Source organism: Anopheles moucheti, chromosome 3 (assembly GCF_943734755.1).
Source record: "Anopheles moucheti chromosome 3, idAnoMoucSN_F20_07, whole genome shotgun sequence".
Taxonomy (NCBI): domain Eukaryota; kingdom Metazoa; phylum Arthropoda; class Insecta; order Diptera; family Culicidae; genus Anopheles; species Anopheles moucheti.
In genome coordinates this window covers 35,181,023-35,205,143 of record NC_069141.1, presented here as the reverse complement: position 1 = coordinate 35,205,143, position 24,121 = coordinate 35,181,023, and the positions used below count along the sequence as shown (strand labels likewise).

At 41.8% G+C, this 24,121-nt stretch overlaps 1 protein-coding gene across 2 annotated transcripts in view; it reads right to left on the bottom strand.

Moving 5' to 3' along the window:
- LOC128305705 (breast cancer anti-estrogen resistance protein 3 homolog) overlaps positions 1-24,120 on the bottom strand; it is a 37,116-nt gene extending 12,996 nt beyond the window's left edge. The window contains exons 1-5 of one of the 2 annotated variants that reach the window (XM_053043286.1): positions 23,832-24,120; positions 20,641-20,807; positions 14,715-14,843; positions 14,479-14,619; positions 12,487-12,619 (exon numbers count right to left, since the gene is read on the bottom strand). In XM_053043286.1, coding sequence (XP_052899246.1) covers positions 12,487-12,619; positions 14,479-14,619; positions 14,715-14,843; positions 20,641-20,683 — 446 coding nt within the window. In that variant the 5' untranslated portion in view covers positions 20,684-20,807; positions 23,832-24,120. Of the gene's footprint in view, positions 1-12,486; positions 12,620-14,478; positions 14,620-14,714; positions 14,844-20,640; positions 20,808-22,695; positions 22,801-23,831 lie in introns of those variants that run through there. The other variant, XM_053043285.1, reaches the window with a different exon arrangement.
- Position 24,121: the final 1 nt, after the last annotated feature.

Here is a 24,121-nt window from a genome sequence, read left to right as displayed (position 1 = left end):
ATAAACAACAAAAACAAACCTCCACAAAACCAACCAAACAGTGTTCGGAAAAAAGCCATCTAAGCAGAACACGAGACGAGCAATGTTTTTTTTTTTTTGTTCGTGCATCACACTACGTATAACTATTTGCTTAACCATTCTCAGTGCATTGTCCGTGAATGTACCGTACCGTAGAAGTACAGTAAACGAAACATAACCATAGCAAAGGAACATCCCGTCTGGTTCCTTTTTTTCAGATAGATCCTCTTTTGTCCCGGGTCTGCCGAGACAATCATCGTGAAAAGACAATCCTTAATGAAGACTAGGAATCCTCCCTGGTGTAGCTCCTTTGGTCTGTCTGTCAGCGTTGCTCTGAATGTCTACGGCTTATTACTGCTGGCTTGTGTCCTTTTTTAGCTTGTATTGTTATTTGTTGTGATTTCGATTTCATTCGTTTTTTAGTCTTCTTTTGAAACACAGATTGGCAGTTCTAAAGTTATTTTTGGCATAATTTTGTTTTGTTTTTTTTTCCAACTTGTTTAGATTCATTGAAATAAATCCTTTTATTCATACATCCTTTTAATTGAAGTTGGAATTTTCTAAATGCTCTTAACTTATTCAACTCTTCAAAATCTAACAACTTATGCAACTACCTCGATTCCTTCACTGACCCTTGCCAACAATTTGTATCCCTTTTCTTCATCACTTATTCGGGACGTCTGACCCTCCTAACGAACGAAATCCAATTTTCTTTAACTGTTGGGTTCGCTTTATTGCCTTTGCGACACTTTGCAACCACTAACATACGCTTCAATTGCAAACAAACATAACCCATCGTATGGCTTCCCTTTCCACAGTGGGATAATCTCTAAAAACCTTCCACATAAACCCGACAAAACGAAGCCTGCACATTGGCTGTTCTTGCTGTTCACCGACTGCACTTTGCACCCAATGTGACGAAACCACAATCGCCACTGCAACTCCGGCTGTCGGGTGAGAGTGTGACTGTTTTGGTGTTTGCGGCTACTGGGGCGCAGTTTCCAATTTTTACCTTCGTCACGGCACACATAATGGAAGAGAGGTCTTTTACAAGCAGGTGGGTAATTGTCAACGAATTGAAACATACGAGCTCCTCGTCCTTGTCCGGTGCTGTTCAAGCTCGAGTGTTTCAGTCACATTCGAACGATCAATCAGTAACACGTGGCACATTATACGCTCATCGGAATATCACTTTTGCGTTTTATATCTAAATTATGCACCCTTTCTTCTTGTATTGTAAGTTCGCTTACTCGCTTGTGCATTGGAATCAATTCATGATTGAAAAATGTGTGTGTCTCTCTCTCTCTCTCTCCGTCCCTTGTGACATTTTCGCTGGTCGCACACGTTTGTCGTCTGGGGGTTCCATCCCACGCGCCGAGTCAACATAATAAGCCCCGGTAAGGAGGCCCGGTTGCATCGGCGCCGTTGAATTATTCATGCCCGGGTGCCACCTCTCGGTGCGCTCATTACGCGTGCTACAGACGTGTATAAATAAAGGCCAACCCGCCTTCATCCCCGATGCGGCCACCAGCGAGCAAATCCTTGCAGCGTACGCAAAGTCACAGGAAGTCAACATCTGTCTGATGAGATGCGCCCGCTGCATCAGACGGAATAAATTATGATCCACGGAAATCGAGGAATCGAGATGGTGCGCGATGGCTATCTTCCCTAGCGGCACGCTATCTAACGCTCAACCTTTCCTGTTATCGTATTCTGCGCCCTGAGAACAGCCGTCCTTTAGTGGGCTGACGGGATGTGATTTGTTCTGTTCGTCTTTTCGATTCCAGATACCAGAAGCCCAGATGCGGCAGTATCCCGACGTCTTCCACAGAAGCACAGTGCGCCAAAGTGCGCAGGAAAAGTGTTGACTTTTATTGATTATTTTTATGTAGCTCCTTATGGAACTTTGTATCCCGGAGCAGATGGTGCTTCCTGCTGATCGTGTGTATCGCGAATATCGTTTACGATGTAGATAAGGATATTATGAAGTATTAAATCACTGGCAGTGGTAATATTTTCCCGAGGGTCCGCACAATGGGCTGCTCATCTGCATGAGGTTTTGAGGTTGAGGGTTATGAAGGACGATAAATGAATGTTTTTGTCGAGTGTTATTGAACTTTTTGTTTATCATTATAGCGTTTTGATGTGTTATGCACACAAGCATTAAAAAGTACTCGTTTACTGAGTATTTTCTTACTCTCCTTAAAGTATACTAACCGCATTACAACTCAGCTAAAGAGGTTACATTAGTGTTTCATAACATCTTTCCTGATACTACCCAGGAAATACATCCGAGATATATCGAGTAGAATCGTTTATACTTGAAGGCTATAAAGGGGTCTTCCTTCATAGCTCGTAATAAATTCATCATTTCACGTAACCTCTTTTATATACAACATTAACAAAACTGAAAAATCAATGTACTGCATCCAAGTAGAATGCATTATCAACCTTTTTATACTTCTTTGCTAGAATTTTATGCTAAAAACTAACTTAGCTTTTCGAATTTGCCAAGTATCTCCGATTCCTCGTATAAAGTGGTGCCGTGATTCTCGGGGACTACTTGAAATTCTGTGGATATGTCGTTATATCAACCATTAGGTCCAATTTTATGAATTTTATTAAAGAGTTTTTGGGTTTGTTTCAAAAGTGAACGACACTTATTAGAAATATCTTGCATATCTAACAGCGTACGCATCCAACATAAAACTACTGTAGAGCCAATGGAAGGGTATCTACTTTTTATTTCAGTATGATGTTGTATTCCGTGACATTATTTGGTTTGTTGTTGAAAAATTCCTTTTTGCCACTATGCAACCACACATTTGTCAACACCGAAGGCTAACAAAAATTTCACTACAAGAATTCCGCACACAACGCAAGCGGAAGTAAACGCAAACTACACCTTAATTCCCATCGTACATGCAACTGAAAAGCGACAGCATATCGCTTTATATTATCACGGTCATCCATCATACCGGGTGGTTGATTTATGGCGATGCAAAAGGTTTGCCAGCACCAGAATGGTACACTTTCAACGCTCAACACCAAGAGGGTAAGAGCCAGCGTCGGAGAAATGGCCTGTTGTTGCAATCGCGAAGGAAACCCACTTAAATCGGGCTGATCCAAAGTGACAGGATGATTCGTTACGAGTGTGATTCCTACCATCATTCGCCTTGATTGGAACAATTGATGATAAGGGAAGGTGAAATCTATCACTGAGTTATGCATTTTTGATCATTCCTTTGTGATTGATTGTCTTTGTTTTACGGTAAAAAATAAAGGAGTTTGCCATTAAAAGTACATAGAATGATTTTCACCTCTCCATTTCAAAGCATCCCTTCTTCCCAACCTAACTAAACCGCTGCATCATCTGCAGCTGTTTGTGAAAGGTGTGGAAAAGTCCGTTTCAAATCCTTCCGGGGGAATTTTCCTGAATTTTCACGCCCGCGGATATAAATGAACTTTCATCGTGCACAACATTCTCACCTGACGGCGCAGGATAAAAGGGGGGGGGAGTGAAGATTAAGCTTCTTTCCTGCTTTTTTTTATCATCCTGTTTCGCCCGGTTTTGCTTCATGCGAATCCACCAAAACCACAACCCCGCTTGCCAGACGATGACGAATGAAAGGAACTTGCAATGGACGTGTGAAAGTTGGTTGCCCATTCCAGCTTTTTCCGTTGCCAGTTACGGTACGGCCACACGTAAAACCTTTACCCTCGATAGGAATGGTAGACCGTGGAAAAATCTTCAAGTGGTTACAATGAATTTTCATTAATTATTTATCGGCTTATCGGACACGGTAGGGCACCGTAGCACCCCGTTTGGGGGTTTGCTGAAACGGAAACGGTACACCTTTGCGCAAGATGGTCCCCTTTTGAACATTCAGTCAATGAATCTGAGCCGCACGAGACCGGTCATTGCACTGCCGGACCGAGATGAGGCTAGAATAACTAACAGACAAACCACACAAAGCAAAGGGGTCCGCTTTTTTCCCCCTTTTGAGGGGTTGATAATTCGAACAATCCTTCGCCTACGTTCGAAAGTAAAGAAATGGAAATTTTCGAAGCGATTTAAACGCCAGATGATGAATATGCTAAACCTTTTCACCCCCTTCGGGAAAGGTGTGCTCGATTAATCGTCAGTTAGTATTCATCTTCCTGGGACATTGAGTTTCGAGGCAGCTCACAGTGATTTATGTGCATTATTTATAGCATCTATGGGATGGTTAATTATGCTTAATAATTAGAAATAAATGTTGTTATCTCAACTGTGCAATTCCTTTTACAGCAAAGTCCTCCACACTAGTGCCCAATTTTATTGTCCTACAAAATTGTGTCGTTTGTAGGAATAATTAACAAAATAAAAAGAACTCTCTTCTGGCATCAGTTACTAATCCCCGGTGTAATCTGTTTGCTCTTGATAATTTATATCCACCCATAGTTATTATCGTGCTCAGTTTACCATATCCATTTTAGGTGGTATTTGCTTTTCCTCTGGGGGGGGGGGGGGGGGTGTTTATATTTCTAAAGAAGAAATTTGTTCCCCTTTCACATTCTAGACTAGACCCCGAATGGTGTAATTAATTCTCACACAATCCACCCTCTAGGGTAGAAACAGCGGGCGATAGTCGAACGTGTTCCCGGTTCCACGGAGATGGTGACTCATAAAAAAGGTCATAAAAATTAAGCAACTAAGCGGTTCACCCATACCACGCTGTTTTTACATCTGTTTTGGAGGAAAACTATTAGCCCGAAATGTGTGGAGAACGATTTTTCGGCAGGAGGTTTTTTGTTTTCACATCATCAGAAATTAAAAAATTCGAAGAAAATGAATATAAACCATGTTCTTAAGCAGGACTATTATAGGAGGATCTACGAAAGGAAGAACAAAGGATTCTTGTTCAAACAAACTAGACTTCAGGGAATTGTTTATTCTGTCTACTAGGACCAAGCACCAAAATCGCCTACTATGTGACGTTTTTTTATATCCACCTGGCAGCCTTGCCTGCCACGCGCGTTGCATACTTCAGCAGCTAAACTTTCAAACACTCCTGAAAGTATGCAATGAGTATGATAAATGCGCTTTCATAGCTTTAGTCCATAGCTTTCCTGCACGCTTTATAGATGCTGTCACCTGGGTAGTACATTCAGCAATACCACCATTTCATTTCGAATGGTCTTCAGGGCTCAAACCACGATGGAACCATGGAATATCCAACCAAGCAAAGGATTTAAGTCCACAAAAAATTCTCAAAGCTCTTGCACATTTTTCTCTGCCTTCACAATCTTTAATATCGCTGCACTTGCATACACTTTTGCAACATTTGCTAGGCTTAAGCACGGACACAAAACTACCCACAATGTCTAATGATTTTCCCTGCGGGGCCTTACTGGTAAGGAATGGAAAAACTCCTACGAAATGCAGAGAAACTGAAAAAAAAAACAGCACAACGGACCGATAGGAAATGGCGCTGCTTTATGTATGGCTGTGTGTGGTTGGGATTTGGGAAAAGTTTCAGACTATTTTCAATTTCCTTACTCTTGCAGCGCTTACCACAATCGCTGAAGCTGAAGGGTGCGCTGTAGTCGCTCGGGGGAAAGAAAATTAAATGCCAGCAGGCATCATTTCCTGCTTCCACACCCGGCTTGCCGTTGTTCTGTCGCTGTCGACGGTTTGTGAGCCGTGTTTTTTTTTTCCTTCCGGCACTGTGACTGCATCCGGCAGACACAAAAAAAAGGAACCATCACAGATAGAGCCATGAGCTGATGGCGGCGAGGGCAGAGATAAATGTACGGTCGTGAATTGCTGATATTGCACAGATCCTTCACAGTGGAAGGGTTTATCCCTTCAAAACAGCATGATAGATTCATTTCGTCCGCTCATAGCTCACAGCGTTTCGGTATCGTTTGGGATGAGCGCTCTTTAAAACCCCTCGCACACGAAACATGTGCCTGTCAAGCAAGGACATATCTTGCTCCCGGCACTATCTCTACTAGAGCAACTAATTTTGGTGAGAACGTATTAATTAACGTGTAATGCAACTGGCTAGTCAGATTCGGTCCACGGCTAACCTTGATGGCCGAAACCCGTAACGCAATTATAATGCAACATTCAACCACACACAACGGTCCAACTATCGATCCGCACGAAGGCTATGTGACGCCATCGTGTCCCGGAATGAATCATGCTTCCGGACCACCCCGTGTCCACGGAGAAGACAAATCCTTCGGCACCCTACCTAAACACACACAGACACGTTCCCGCTGCATTGTGCACAAATGCGGTTGTCTGTGCTGGCGTGGCTGTGTGGGCGCAAAGGTAAAACGATAGTTGATGGAGATGTTACTCACGTTGAAGTGAGTGCATTCTGCGACGGGCTAATGAAATCAATTAGCACCTTTGTTTACATCATTTCCATCCTTTTGCCATCGTTTAATCTGTCGCTTGCATCCGGTAACAGGTTCATTCCATTGCGGACAGCTTCAATTGCTGGTGATGCAATTATACCGTTCGTGGTGTACTTGGGGTGGCATGTAATGGTTTTAATTTATAATTTATTCTTAATATTGTATTTCATATTGTTAAATCGAAGGGAAATTAAACAACCGCAGGTGAATGCAGCGGCGGATCAAACGGTAGGCGGAGTAGGCGGTCGGCTAGGGCCTCGCCGTGTTGAGGGCCCCTAAAAATTTGTGCCGATTGTGCGATTTTTGGAAATTTAACAGCAGAGTTAATTTATTGCAAAAAATTTAATTAAAAAGGTTAACAATTGATCGAAAATATCTTCCTTGGTTATATAAAATATTTGTTTCTATGTGATAAATTAAATGCAGAGTAGAATATCGACTTTGTGACATCGACTGTGACGAAATCGCACAAGGATTTCCGAATGTTTAGTACCAGGAAAACAACCACGGAAGAGGTAGCACCTAGTACAGCAATTTTGCTCAAAAACCGCCGAAAGGTATGCAATGTTTAAACACTAACTTTCCCGTTGGTCGAGAAAAATTTCTTCGAAAACTACCAGTTTCCGAATGTATAGTACCAGGAGAGCATCCACGGAAGAGGTAGCTTCTGGTACTGCGCCGAAAGGTATGCAATGTTTAAACACTAAATTTCCATACAAAACCAGCTGTTTTCAGATTTCCGATACCAGGAGAGCATGTTTTTCAAGAGGTAACACCTGGCCAGCCGAGCAAGCACAAATCACGCGCTTCCCGGTAGGTGCAATCCCAAGTTGTTGCATCTAAGATGTTGCATGCCAGATGTTGCGCAACATATGTTGCGCGACATATGTTGCATGCCAGATGGTGTGCAACACATGTTGCGCAACATGTGTTGTGCAACATGTGTTGTGCAACATCTTGGTACCAGGTGTTACCTCTTGAAAAACATGCTCTCCTGGTATCGGAAATCTGAAAACAGCTGGTTTGTATGAAAAGTTAGTGTTTAAGCATTGCATACCAGTTGTTACCTCTTCCGTGCATGCTCTCCTGGTATCGACAATCTGAAAATAGCTGATTTGTATGGAATTTCGTACCAGCCGACGGGAAGTTTGAGCGAGATGAAGGATGCTTTCCGTTTCATCCATCTTCCTTACATTAGCGATCGCATCGTTATGGTTCTTCTTAGCGCATACAAACGTTTATATATAGACTAGCTTACTAGGCCGGTTTACAAGGCTGCGCAACAGAACTCCGAGGTGTATGCAAGGGAGCTTTCTTTCCGAAACTTTGCTGCTGTTGTTAAATCATGTTTGAAGTACACCTCCCTAACACCGACAATGCCGTAGCAAAATTATAGGCCCCCTTTAAAAATTCCGCCCTGGGCCTCCAGGGGGATTGATCCTCCACTGGGTGAATGTGTGAGCATGCAAACATTAACATAAATAATTTGACCCGAATTTTGATCGGATTCCTTGCCTATGTTAATTCAATATTTAACTTCTCATCAAATTAAAGACAATTGTTATAGCTAATAGTGGCCAGAATTATATAATACTCTAAGCCTTTTTTTGTATACGTTTGGACGTTTCAAGGCTTCTCTGCTTACAGCTCCCCATACAAAAGGCAAGCCAAGTTAAGCTATTATCTATTTCTGCATCTGCAACTACAGCTTGTTTTATTGATATGCAGGTTTAGGTTTAGGCGACCCTTTCCTTATCTCACCTACAAAAACCTGACAATTCAGAGTGTTTGGTGTCTAATAAATTGAACCTCGTTATAACTTTAGTAATTCAATAATGAGAGCGATACCCTCGTATGTCTGCGACTGTAACAACCGCCATACAAGGGCCACAACTCTTAATCGAGAATCATAAAACTTATTTAAAAAGCCATTAGTTTCTCACCTTTCTGTTTGTACCTTGGTGATTTATTGTATGCCAATTATTTCGCTTCCGTCGCCAGTTTCCATACATGTTGTCATCAACCCTCACGTTTTACAACTCTCATTAGCAGGATACCGAACCGAAGAACCCGGTACAGTAATTAACCTTTTCGTTCAGACATGCCAGTTTGATCGTTTCCTTTGCGACGGTGGCCGCAAACCGGTCAGCGCGCTAGATTGCAGGTGAAACGTACCGCCATTAGCATTCAATCGTGTACAAAAGAAATCTCCAAAGGACAATCCAATGTTTTTCGATTGCCCAAAAAGGACAGTTTCACTTGCCGGTCGCCCTGTTACGCTTCTTGAACGCCGAACCCGAACTCGTATCAACGAAAGGAGCGTGATAGGGGGAAAGATCGAATAAAAATAAACAAACCCACGCAAATATTAAAAGCCAAGCCCTGTTGCCATCTGCTCCGACACCCAACACCCCCAGTGAGGGCTCGCTCTCTCTCTCGGCACGAGCCAAAACCTTCCCCCCGGAGGAACTCGCTGGTGAAGTTTTGAATGGAAGCCAAAACGGTCGACATGGCTGCGTTATTTCGTCCTCGTTTGTGTACGTTTCATATCTTTATCTCTTGCTTGCTCTTTATCCTTATTCTCTCGTTTGTGCTTATTTCTTTGGGAAAATCAGTACAATTTACTAAAACTGAGTGTTCTCTGTTACTCTCACTCTCTGTCTTGCTCGCGAGTTCCATGTTTAATTTCCACAATTCTTTACCCAATATTCTTACTGTTTTTGTTACTTTTTTTTCATAATTCGCCCCCACTTTACTTTCCATTGATGAGCGAATAACACAGGACCGGGACGCAAAACCTTCGATTAGGCTCCTTCAAGAGCCATAACAGCTCGTAAGGTAGATTATCTGTTTAAGCTCCGTTTAAGAGATCCTCCCATTACCCGTGTGTGACGCTCCCCCGTCGCTCAGTCACAACCACACACACTCACATGGAGGCTCGATTATCCTGGAACTCAGCAGTCACCGAGCATGGTGTGTTGTCTCCGGGAAGGGTGTATCCTTTTCAGCTCGAGCACTTGCACTGGCTGCCGCCGTTTTTCATCGCCTTTTCCACGTTCTTTTTTCTCGGTCCGCAACTCGTAACTGCAAGCTGGATGCAAAGTATGGTGCCCGCTTCGGAGATTATTTTTTTGCAGCGCAGCAGAAATATTAAACTAAATTCACCTGTGACAAATTTTCACACATTTATAGCTCGCATCGAGGAGATTCGGGTCGATTGCTTTCGTTAATATTTCTGCTGCGATTCATCAATCCAATGGCACAAACTTAAACACACCCTTTTCACGCAGCAAATGAACGGGAAACAGAATGAACGATATTTTCACAGTGAATTTAACCTTTTATCACTTTTCTACGGTGAGAAATGGCACTTTTGCTCTAGGAAACCTTCACAGAAGGAATTTTCTTCCAGTAAACCACTATTACATTGTGCTTTTGTTGCGCTCCCTAACCGCACTCGCTAAGGTACCCCAAACGTGATTGAACAATGCACCACTAATCGCTAGGCATCACATGACACGGGACGTAGGAAAACCAAACCAAGACAAAACTCATTCACGAAACGAGCAAACACACATCGCGAATACGTAGGAACGTAGGGATCCGTGACTCCCCGTGCTAAATGGTGCTAAAGAAAACTCCCAATTTCTACCACACACCCAACGCTGTGGCGAAGGTGGAGGAATGATGATGGTGGTGGCAGTGGTGGAGAAAAGCGGACAAATAAAACACAACGCCCCGATGCGATTCGATCATCCGAACGCTTGCAGATACGGTACTGGACTGAATGTGCTGCAGAAAGTTTTCCACACTGGCATGGAAAATTGTGAGAGCGTGAGCGTGAGCGTCCTGGGCCGGAGAGCAAGAGCGCGTGACCGGAATGACAAGGATGTGTGCTGCACAGGGGTTTGCGATTGGTAAAGATCCTATGCTGGTTTTGTCAAATAGTTGAGATAAGTTTTGGATTATTTGTTATATTTTTGCTAACTCTTTTCTTCCACAGTTTTGTTCTAAAGTTATAAAATGAAGTCCTGCAATTGTTTTTCGTTTGTTTTTCTTTTTGTTTAGTGTACTTTCTTCAATTTTATTAATCGTTTTAAGTTTTTGCCCTATGGTACTTTTTTCGTAATATTTTGAAGTTATCTTGATAGCTCGATCTCATGCATTTTAACCTTTTATAGGTAATTGTGCAGGTAATAGGTAATTGCTATTCCAAATTGATTCTGAGTTTTTATTTTCAACGTTTTATTTCTTGCTTTATTTGTTATTGTTTGTTTTCTAATAAAAAATGTCTATTATTAAAGACTGCTTTATTAAAAACCTACTTAAAATATTCAACTATTATGACTTTTTTCCAAACATGCGTTCTATAACAATGAAACGTTTTTTTGCGATACATACCCAGCCGCTTGAAATAAACACCAAAAATCTCATTGCAAAAAAGGGAAAACAATAGCCCCGTGAGTGTCCTATCCGTTACCAAGGGAATCGCGCACGCAAGGTGTAAAGAATGGGTATGTGTTGAGTGCTCGAGCGTGATTGCAGTGTTGCGTAGCGATTGATAAGAGTCGTTTTCTGCGAGCATGTGGCACTGGCGACCAGTAACAACAAAAGCAGGATCAGCAGCAGTAGTACTATTACTACTACTACTAATACAAACGTGCTCCTGAGTGTGCGTCCTTTCTCGTGCCGGTACGACGCGGCCAACAAAAAAAACACACACACACGAAATTCTACTACAGCAATTGCAAAGCCAGGATTCATTCATCTCTCAAAAACACGTCCGGCCCGTGTGCGTAGTGAGAGAATGCAGCAGCTCATGGTTTGTGCCTTGAGCCTGCCTGCTCTTAATGAAATGAGAAGTAGGAAAAAAACAACACCCCTTCACCACAACACAGGTTGTGATGGTAAAGCAGCTCTTCAGCATGCCTCGTATCGGACGCCAAACAAAGGCGGCAAAGGTACGTCGGAAATGGATTCCCCCGTTAAACAGGACACGCTTCCCAGCCCTGCGCTGGTGAGCTGTACGGCAACGTCATACCGGGAGTTTGAATCATGATTTATGCGCTCCCTTTTATTCCTGCACTTCGCCCTGCGTACGATAAGGGTGGGTTCGCCTTTTGTAGGTAGCGTTTCCCCCTTTCCAACGGGGTCTGCGATTGCGACTTGGTGAACTGTGTGTCCTTTGCAAATGGTGAAGATTTTTATTCCACAACCGGCAAGTATTAGGAAAACGGGCGGGCTGATCGTAAAAAAAACAGGGAACCTGCATGCGTATGTAGTGCTTGCGTTTGCTATTACCATTGTTAATTACGAACGCTAAGAGCTGTTATCCTCTTACGATTTACGTGAAGGGTAATGAACGTAAAGAAATAAAATATTAAACAGCCATAATAATGATGTTTTGTTTTCTCTTAAGTTATCCTAATGAGGGAATGTATTTTGTAAAGACAAAATGTCATAGTCTTTTAGTTTCGTCACAATTTAAACAAGATAAAATTCTTCAAATCGTATGAATCTTTCCCGTTCTCTTGTTATAATGTACCTGCCCAGGCATGCAAGTGATTGAAACCGACAAAATCACTTTCCTGTTCGAATGCTTCAATAGCCATATAGAGCGCATGCGTTTGTTTTCCCTTCAGAAACGCAACGTAAACGATGCTATTTAAATTAAAAAAAGCGTTAAAATACTATAAAACCTATGTTTTCCGTACCATTTAATGCCATACATGCTTAATACATGGGTAAAATTAATGGTTTTAAAATAGAACCAAACACAATGACGATTTATCAATTTTCAACATCAAGAACATGCAACAGCGCCATCTATCGGAAATACGTGACAACATTTTATGGCATTCGCTTTATTTATGGCACACTGGAAAAACAACAGTTTTTCTTTTAAAAACACAACCATACCAGTAAATTTCTAAATTTCATCATTTTAGGCTCATTGATACTGTAATTTAACAAAAATGTTGCTCATAACACATAATTTAAGATATTTAAATAAGTTTAAAGTTCCCATCCCCTTTCATGGTTTCATCCCCTACTCACATGCTATCATTTTCGGTTGCCGTGCTGTACGTTTTCACACTCCTAGCACCATCCACTGCCACACTGTGCCGCATCTGTGCCCTGTTCTGATACGGATCCGCTCCATTCTTTTGCGCTGCCTTCACGTGCGACTCTGGATAAGTAAATTCAAAACAGAAAAAAACAGACACAATCAGCACCTTTTTGTTTTAGAAACTGTCTACGGAAGGGGAGACGTGAGGTGTATTTACGCAGGAGGTAAAAAGTGCACCGAAAGCACAACGAAACATTCACCGAACAGACCGAACACGCACTAGTGGAAGGTAGGAGCCATAAGGAATGGAAACATACGTGACACCGGAACGCAACAGAACGCCCTCAAAACACATTGCTGCTGACGGCGTAAACTTTTGCGCATTTTTAATCGACCATAACCGGAGGCACTGGGTGGTGAAGATTAAAGGGAAAGTAAATTCTTTTAAAACACTTCAACGGCTAAGCCGGATGAAACGTGCAGCAACGTGTGGCGAAGAACTGAAATGATTTAGATATCGATGTCGGTCGATCGTTGCTTGTCATAGATAGCTATACAAGGGCGCAAATAATCGCTAAACAGTTGTTACAGCTGTGACAAAATTCTCAGTTAAATGACACGTTCGACATTTACAGTGCACCGTTTTCGATAGAGATAGTCGAACATGGAAAGACTAATGTTGAAGAATGCGACGTTTTGTTCTGAAAATTGTACAACTGTATTGTAAAAATACTGTAAATTGGCACATAGAAATACCACCATTTATAACAAAAGCCGCAGATTATAAAGCACTAGCATTGCCTAAACATAGTGAAATAAATAAAGTTATACATCATAATACGTTTCACTGTGTCGATGTTTTCCAATAATTTAAAAATTACCTGATCATTTTGCCTTATCAACTGCTTCGTTTCTGATTAATGGTAATGGCTGTGAATTACCAAAATTGAAACCTCTCGGTAATGTTTTACTAAATTTAAATATTTGTGAACAATTTCCAAATAGCAATTTATAAAATTACCAACACAAAACAATTACAGTTTGCAACTATCCATGCAAAGGCGAGTCTCAAATATCCATCCCATAACACAGAATAATGCAAAAACGATGCAGTGCAGTGCACGTTATTTACACCGATCCAAATTCTTTCCCACACTCACTGCGGTCCCGTACAGCATCCGCGTGATTTGCTGGACCACAGTGGACCACTTTTGCACCTCGTTATCGCGACACATACACGTTATTTATGCACGTTGTATAGCAGCACGGAACGCGCAAGACATCCGTCAGGGTGATAAATTATCGCCGCTCGTCTTATCTTGTGTGTTAGAGCGTTGTCTCTACCATTTTGCACAGAGCTCTTGCCTTTTTTTCACTGTCTGGCTATTGAATTCTTCCCTTAGAAAGTACAAACAGGTTAATTAGCCGACGAACCTGCCTTTTATGCAGGTGAATTGCAGAGTATTGCACACTTTAACTCATTTCGTTGCTCGAAAGAAGAAAGGTATCGGTCAAAACAGATGACCCCCGTTTCACGAAATACTCCACCCATTCTCTACCATTCCAGGGACTTTGAACTCATAAAACAGCAAACAAACATCAGTAACACAAATTTTGCGTGACGTGATACCGGTCGAAAGATTATCGTTTAATCTGCTTTCGGAAATCTGTGATCCAACATCCAATTTCCAGCGAAATTCGCCTTCCATTGCCTTCGTTATCAGAACGCATGAGTACGCAGAGCACGTAGCATCGTTAAATTATCTTAGTTTATCGAGTCTTTATGAAGTAAAAGAGGATGGTTTCATTTCTTAAAAATTGCTCTGCTTTTTTTTCGCAATACACGAGTAAACTTATCAAAATGTTACGAACCAAAGCAAAGAACGTCGACGGAACCGGGGAAGTTGTTTTAAACGTTCGAACCCCTAAGAACGGACCCAACCTAAATTAAAGTTACTCGTTCAGTTACCGCCACCTACCTTGGACGAGTTTCTCTCGCAACGCCACCAAACTACTGACGATCCGGGCCCGGTGTGCGTTATTGCGGATGCCGAGCTTTTTAATGTCCGCCTCGCCGAGAAACAGTAGCTCCTCCACGCCATTAAACGATCTGAATTTATCTGCCAAAAAGTAAAGAGAAAATATTTACAAAAAAAACCCGAGCTGAACAAACTCCAATCAACCGGGTAGCCTAATATTAAAAGCAACAGCTTACCACCATACTCGGCCAGGTCGAGCCGCTGCAACCATTCGCCCAACTCCATGTGGGGCAGCGAGGTGATAACGAGGGCGGCATGCTTCTTCCGTCGGCTGGCCGTACCAAATTTGTAGCTCCAGGAAATGCCTTCGAAAGCGGAAAGTACACTTTGAGAGCGGAAGAGCGACATCCCAACACCGAGCCGTCACTTTGTTTGGTGCGAAAATATGAAACGTCTTCACCCAAAAACGGAACTAACAGAATGGTAATTTCACCCCACAAAACACGCACACGCAGAAGATCACGAAACAATCAAACTATTGTGCACCTATGACACCTTTTTTTTAATTACTTTTTGGCATCAGTTGTGCGTTTTATGCTTTTGAATAGAACCACTGCTTGCCTATTATTCACTGCTTGTGACTATTATTTAGTAAAACTCACCAAACCACGCTTTTCTAAGCATTTGAATTTTTTTCTTCATTCACGCATCTCTTGATCATTTTTATTTATCATATTTTTTAACTTATTCTCGCAAACATCACAATGAAATGATCCTCGAACATTTCATGCACATATCACCATAGCAACGGATCATTTCAATCACAACAACACTAGATCACCTTTTCGTAAACCGTCCCTTACTGTGGGAAACAACTCCAGTAGGCGTTGTACAATCATCCCCTCATAACACATCAAATACACTCAATCCATATCCCATTCTAAATACGACATAATCGATCGCACGTAGTAATCCAACGTCCCGACGCACTCGAATGTCGACTTTCAACTGACGGTCGCACAGAATGGACCGCCGTCTACGCGTACAAGCAGCGCAAACCACACGCACCGCTCAGCTGACTGTGGCTATCTTGTACACGCGCACACACCAACAGCGCCATACCTAAAGCCACAAAATTGTTTTGCTAGTGTTGGAGATGCATATTTTGTCTTACGTTTGCAAAACATCGGGGCGGCACGGTTCCCTTTAATTTGTTGCTTATGCATATGCGCCGGCCAGCCACAGCTAAATGAGCTTTCCTGAGCTAAAATTGCGTCAAAGAAGGAGGCACGGAAAATGGCAAACATGTGCCCAGTCGATGATACGGGCGTGCGGTTTCGGTGTGGGAAATGACGTTATCAATCAATCGATAGCTTATGCTCAATAGCTAAACAAGAACCTGCGTGGAACCACTGGCCAACCGGCAAACCGGTGTGTAATCGTGCATTATCATATGCTAAAGTGGGCAGTTCGTTTAAATGGAAATTTACATATTTTTAGCGTGTTTCTTTACTGGTCATTAGATATTGACGGTTTGTTGGCCGGTTGAAAAGGTATCAGCAAAGCTGCATTAAAACAGGAAAGCATTATGGCTTGTTAATGTGACTAATTTAATTCAAAAAGAATTATACTAGTTGGGATAATCATTTTAAACGCGTCTGATAATTTTGATTTGATGTTGATTTTTAATTCGTCCTTGGAATTATGTATTGAATTATAAAGTTTACCATAACTATTACTGAAAGACTTCTTAAATTAAATGCGTATAAAAAATGAAACAAAAGATTTTAAATAACTGCATAATAACTTTCAGTCGTAATACATACTACCCAGAAAGAAATTAATTTAGATCTTACGAAACTCGTACTTCTGACTAAATAAGTAAATAATTTGAAATAGTCTTACTGGACTTCTCTACTAAAAAAATATTACAATCAATAGTTTGAAGCAACCGTTACATTCCAAGTAGCTAAAAAGATTATGCTTATACTTGCATACATCAACTTTGTATACATTGACTTTACAGTCATTGTTATTCAACAGAAAAATAGCCTGTTACCTTCACTACCAAATTTTGGAAGGATAAATCCCTATCCCAACGATCGTTAACCATTTCCGCTGGACGACAGCGGCAAATAAACCTTGCAAATGATTATCTCCTGCAGCCAAGCAACATGCAGGCACACTGAAAGATAGTTACCATGCGGTAAACATTAATGCTCGTGTGCAAGAAAACCGAACATTCACGGTGAAAAGACAAAATTAAAAGGCAAATTATGATATGGCGCGTCGCCCGATACGGTCAAACGTAGCTGATTCGCTCGTTCCAATTGTGAGAAGCGGCTCCTTCGCCAGGTACCGCGCGGGTCATAATCATCCGATCGGGGCGACGAGAGGAAATGCGCTGATGCTGCGAACAATGCGCGGCAACAACATTGTCAAGATCCGCGCCTCAGAAACCGGCTTTCGGCTGTTCGCTAAAAGCATCGAGTGGGCGAAAACGATGAATGAATGGAATGAATGGAACGGAGTGATTCGGAACAAACTCTCACACACCAGTTCAACCTCTGTCAGGTTGCATTGGTCGAGTTGGTGTGGTGCATGCTGGGTGAGCTTTGATGTAAATCCCACTGAGTCAATATTGTGGAAATGAATGATTTAGGCAAGGGCCCTTTCGGAATATCTGACCATTTACATTTACTCACCGCGGGAATTCTCCAGCGATGTGGTTATGATGCAAATTGGTGCCTGATGGCATCACTTTCATAGCATATTGTTATAGTCCAGTCAAGTGCGTTTTGATAAAAATAAACACCGGCACGATCCATCTGGTTTTTGTTATCACCAACCAAGCACACGGCACATATGTGGCACGTTAAAGCGATAATCAGCATAAAATGGGTGATATAGCTCACCAATCGATAGACCTTGATTTGATACGATAAGGAGCTGACGGTGACGATAACATAGAGAAGGTGATAATCAGACTACGAAGGGTTAGAAATAATATCGATAATACGATGATAAGCGAATCGTGTCGATGGATTAGGCAAACGAGAATCGGTGTCAAACGGACGTGGAAGATCGTTAGCGGATGATAGTTCAGGTTAATATGAAAGATAAGTATAAGACCCTAAATTTCGATCCTACTGTGTAGATCGCTGTGTGTGGTTCCACACCGTTAAACTATTTCAGTCTTAAGCATGTTCATGGCGTAACAGAACATTACAAAATTGAATCGAGTAGATTAGAGTAGTACAATTAGTACAATTATCAGCCTGTAACAACTACAGTCAATACTCGAGTTCTTGAAATCGTCTCACCTGTAATGGTTTGAGTAGTAAAATCGGTACTATGTCAAGGTATGGTGTTTATATATAATAAATAATAAATATATAAATATAAATATATTATATATAATAAATAATAAATAATAAAAATATATATTAATAATAAATAATTAATAATAAATAAATATTAATATTATTTATTATAATATAATAAAGAAATATATTTTTTCTTCATTAGAATGGCCTGGCCATATAGACTTATTTTACCACTTAGCCAACGGGTCAGTCCTATCTACTATGAGAACAGTCCGAATGGGATTTAACCACGGTTCTGTCGTGCTTAGCTTGCTTCACGAAGCACTTGAATTAATCAAACCTAATGAATTGCAGAATGCATTACGAAAATGCAATAATTTAATGCAATGAAACAACGATTAATTTTGAGTACTTTATGCATAAAGTAATGCAAATACGGCTGTTTACCCTATTGCTGAAGTATTTATTTAAAATACATACATTCGAATATTTCATTCGAACATTCGAAACCCATTCAAACTTGTAACAGACCAAACAAACTTGTAACTTGTAACACAGTGATACTATTTGTAGTAGTAATGAAAAATATATTTTTAAACCTTATTGAACACAGCTTAAACCAACAAAGAACCGCTCAACCGCATGCTTTCTCCGACCAACACATTCACAATCTCGTAGAAAAGGAAGCGTAAATTAATAGCACACTCAACCGTCAATTATTTATTCATTCAGACGCAGCAGAATGGTCACGCGCGTTCATTCTACACGGCCAGTACAATTGCTTCCAACAAACAGTTCCCGCGAAACACATCATAGAACCGCACATGCTCACCTCCTCCTTGCTTTATGCGTGGCCATTGTGATGCATTGCAAAACATAAAATAACGACAACATACACACACGCACATACGACACGATGCGTGCTTTCCCTTTCGATAAAAAAACAACCGCAATCTTCTGCCCACGGTTCCAACCGGTGGCGAACGGACCACAATCCATCCGCGTGCACCATTCGCCGTCCTGCAAACCATCGATTAAGTTAAATTATTCAATTCCAGTTTTTGTTTTGCATTTTCTTCTCTGCCGGGCCACTGCAAAACCCCCCCCCCCACGTGGGCTGCGTTTGGTTGGTGCATTGATTCTTGGTGTGCCAGCACGGTCCACGCGCTTGGTCACCTCCGTCCAGGCGAGAAATGGGCCTGGTCAAACTGTCAATGATCGCGGTACAAACATTCCGCGTGCATACGATCACAAACATTCCTTGCCTAGTGGCACCGATGCCGGTATACCGGTTGTTCTGAGCGATGCTGAGCGGTACATTATTGTCACAGTTTTTAGTGGCGAAATGTGTCGCCAAATGAATATGACCAGAAAAAATAATTAAAGAGTACGGCATCTGCATAGCAGCTGTGCTGCATACATATGCAACATTCTGCATTCTTTATGATGGGTGATGCTGCACGCTGTGGGGAAGATTTTTTTAATTAAATCGCATAGTGTGATTAAAATTCATACCTGACAGAATCATTCAATACGCAAGAAAGTGTAAAAAAGCAATAACTTTTCTGTTTTTACACTATGTCTTCTAATGAACCGATTTCATTAGTAGTTGATTCAATGTTAAGCATTAACCCTTGAATGTACCAACTATGATTTAAGTGGAGTTGTATTGAAAATAAGGGAATAATACTTTGTATATTTTTAGGGTCTCTATAGTTTGGGCTGGAGTCTACCGAAGTACAGGTAGTCCCCAAGATACGCTATTATAGCGAACCGCTATAACCCGGGAAAATCCGCGTATCTCGAATTTCCGCGTAAGTCGAATCCTGGTGCAATTTCGTTTATACCTCAAAGTCACCGAGTCGACTTCCTTTTCTGCACTTTAATTATTCAACAAATTATGCGACTTTTTGAAATAATACATTAAAATAAATTAAACACAAGTGTTTTATATGAGAAAGAAAGGTATTTTCGACCAACTTTTCACGTTTTTGCTTTTTGATTTTGTGCTATAAACTAACTCATCTGTCAAAGTTTCGGAATCCACGTATCTCGGGGACTACCTGTATACAGGAATGGTTTTTTAATACTGACTGGGTTTTTATAGACTACGAGGCTGGATGATCCTTCATATTCAACAGAAATAGTCCTAACCTTTTCTTCTTGGTTTATAATAATTCTGAAACCCAAATGTATGCAACTGATCAAAATCAAAAGGGTCCTTACCCTAAAGGGTTGTAAACCTACCCCCGGATCGATTAACAAAATCAACTTTTAACAATTCCAACATGATGTAGTTTGATTTCACTCTCTCTCTCTCTCCCTTCACTTCCCTCTTTGCCTTTTCTATCTTCTCCTTGTTCAAGCTTCTTACAGAATGTTGTTCACCCGCTTACGCCCTATCTCCCCCATCCGGAATAGAATAGTTAAACGGCACTGATTATGAGCGTGGCGTAAGGCAATCAGTCGGGTAATTAAGATAAATGGACCCGATATGCGGCCAGCAATCTACCTCCTTCTGCTGATACTCGATGCCAGTGAAATCGGTGTGAAATCAGCTAGGCGAAGAAGCAATGTTACCCCCTTAACAGAATGTTACGGACCCCAAACGTACCGCAGACGCAGAGCGCATTTTGCATACGATGCAAAACTCTTTACTTTTAAACGATTTTCATATAAAACCCGCGGACACGAGCGGAACGACGAACTGGTTCGGTGAGTTTTTGCTGGAGATAATTTCACTAAGCAGACGAAAAACTAATTAACGCTTCGTGCAAGCTAAGGCCAGACATGTTCTTCACGATTGTATTACGATACCTCAAGAACACCAACTTACTCTGGGAGCGCCGTTTATCCAGTTTGCTGGTAGTTTTACCCATCCTGTCTTGGTGCGGTGGTTCCTTCACGCTGCTGATCTTACTAATGGACACCTAATCAAATGAATGACATGCCCCACGGATGATCCATTTATCGCAGGATTGCCATCGCACTGGAACACGTTTTCTGGGAGCGAGAATAAAAAATTAAGAGAAATTACCCTCGAAACCAACGCTAATAATAATATCCTTCGTGTCACGCGGTGAAAATGGCACACCCATTTGTTTCGTCTCGGTAAACACCGAAACGGTAAGCGGATTATCCTTTCTTCCGCCCGGGCAGGGTGATCAGCTAAGGAAGTCGTCACCTTCCTGGGGCATCTTTCAACGAGACGAAGATGGCATAATGATACTGACTTTTGCCAACACAACAACAAAAAACACACACACGAAAAGAATCTTCCGGATCAGATCTTGCCATCCCTGGAACTGGTACCGGTTTCTTTCGCGTCACACTTCGCCTCGGCGGTCCCTGTCACACTCCCTCATCTTATCCCGTTTATCTTCGTTCTCGGTGATTGAGATTGAGGCTTTGTGGATTTGTTTCATCTAATGTGCAACGTTGCTTACGTTGCGTTTCTGAATATTTAATGAATCTCAACGACCACCAAATGATGTCACGAACTGGTACAGTGTGAGGGCCGGTACCAAACACACCAAAACTTCTGTGCCGAGTGTTAATCTTAAACCTATCGAGGAGGCCGGTTCGGTACGGTGAACTCAACGGTTGGACACATCACTTCAATTTTACCAACAGACACCACACCAACACATTAAGTAATCATGATCGAATCATGGGCTTTGTTTTGGAACTGTTTGTTTTGAGGAGGGGATAGTTGTTGCACTGCTGTATTTGGAATGCGGAATAGTTTATTTTTTGGACGCGGAACCGTCCGTTGGTAGTGGGTACCGGATTAGAGCTTGTTTAGCACCCAGCTCCATCTAAGGGAAAAGGTTATTAACAACCAAACTGTTAACCCGATGTCGAAGATTTGTGTTGCCGATTATTGGAGAAGTCTTAAAAAAAAACTTGATTCTGGTCAATACCTTAAAGCACGCCACTTCTGACACAACCATCACACTACTTCATCTGTCAGCTCTCAGTAACACAATCACGCACGCCACAAACCGCCATTGTTTCTCACTGCTCATTACGGTGCATCCAGCATACACACTTACCAACAATTTATCGAATCAACTCCAATCGTGCCGTTGGGATCGGGTTTGGACCCTTCAATTCCGTTCCGTGATTCCGCACGGCAATGTGTACGCTGGTGGTGTAGCCACAACATACACACCAACCCAGCTGCACTTAATGCAAATTTAATGACCTCCACTGCCGGAGGCCCAGCCCAAACACTTGTGCTACGTTCGATGCAATTGGAAATGAACGCTTTTCAATAGATCTGCGATCGGTTACGAGCGTGAGGTCGGATTACTAATGTTAAGCAATCTTCGATTGTTTACTCAAAGCATGTAATGAGAAGAATTTCTAATGTGACTCACGGTTCGCAGTGGGGCAAAACGGGGCAAGATTCCTCTAGAAATAGAACAATCTTTCGTCGATAATTAAAAACTCATCTAGATGCCCGTGGAAAATTACATACACCACACCTTCGCTTTATTCATCTTGGAATTGCACTTTGTTTTGCACAACCACATGCAGAAATCACTATCACTGCATCGTAGTAAATATCTCAGTAGCATTTATTGCTTATCACTCTTATCGGGCTCCCGGATCTTCTGGATAGACCTTCACTTCCAGTTTCACCTGGTCAACGATATTGGGTAACTTCTTCAAAGACACACACCGCAGACACTGCGCGCAGCAAGAAGTAGCTTTCATTTGATAAAAAACAAAAACACTCGGCTTATCAAAGACACTGGTGGACAGTTGTAACGCAATTGTGACACACTTGTTACTTTTGTGTCGTAAATTGACACAGAAAGCAAAGTTTGTTAACACAACACTGAAACATTAGAACCACCGGTAATTGCAGTGGAATTCAAAATACCTTCACCAGAGTGGCTTAAATCTGACGGTGCGTTACTCGACTCGAAACTCACAACGCACGATGAGGCCCTCGCTGACAGCAGCGCGTGTGGCTCAATGACGCGCGTCCAAACCGGTACTGCGTTCTAGGTGTTGGATCGCGGGGAACCTTAGGCCAGTGTTGGACTCGGTAGTCGATGACGTCATAACGGGTGGGTGAGTCGAATCGGTGATGGGGGTTTTATGTGTTTGCTGCTGCTGTGTGAATTAGGTTGCTCCTTAAGCTTATCTAAATAGTGATCTATTAAATTGGAATTCACATATTTTTCAATAAGAGCTCATATTATTAAAGATAGTTAAACCATTTGGAAAAGACTTCATGTCATGTGAATTGCATACTTACTAAGATCATGTTACAACGCCTAAAGTTCTGCAATCTCATCTTTTGAAGACTTTATTAACGAAATAGTTGTGTTTGTTAACAATATGTTGAAATATTCGGAACTTTTTAACCCTTATTTCAGAAACTTTTCAATCCACTCACGTGTCAATAAGGGCCCACAAAACTTCCCACCTCTTCACCTCCTTTCCTCTCCCACTCGTTACTCGCTACTCAACCACCGCCTTATCATACCTTCAGTGCAACACAGCTGTTTGGCTAACTGCTTGTACATGGGTGTCACTTTCTTCTGCATCGAATTACCACCGCGTAGCCACTCGCGGAGGGTTGGAATGCAAATATTTGACTATCGCACCGGAATGCGCTAAGCCATGTCGGTTCGGTACGCTTATTGCGTTCTTGGCTTTTTCGCCCGCCTCGCTTTTCGGGTGATTTGGGGAAGCTTGTCCAACGGATAACAACGACAGAATACCACCTGATTTAAGCCGCACACGTTCACAGTGGCAATGGAATTTGAGGAATGTGCTTCACTTGCTGTTTTTGGGATTTTTTTGTGACATTTATTGGATAAAAATGGCAAGGAAGTGTCCATTTTCAAGCTACCAAAACAACTATTTCTTTATATTTCGATAACAAAATAACTAAAAGTAAGACACAACGGTGGTGTTCTTAGTTTTTCCTGTTTTATCGCTTTAAATATTTATTGTTTCTAACTTCACAAAACACATTTTGCACTAACAATACCCAATAGTACTCACATGGCCTGTCTTTTCTACGTTCAGTCACATCACGTTGAAGAAATATCTGCACTACGTAACCTTAACAATAGTATACTTTTCAGTAGAGAGCACTTCAGTTTCCACTATGGCCGACTGTGTAGTCTTTTCTCAGTACAACGATACTCTCTTCTCGTCCCGTCGAACTCCGGTACGTATATGTTCGCTTTATGACACAATGTACGGCGCAGCCTTCACCTAAACCTATGGTTAACTCAGTTTCACAGTTCCCATTCTATTTACAACAATAAACCGTAAGCCTCAAGCTAGCA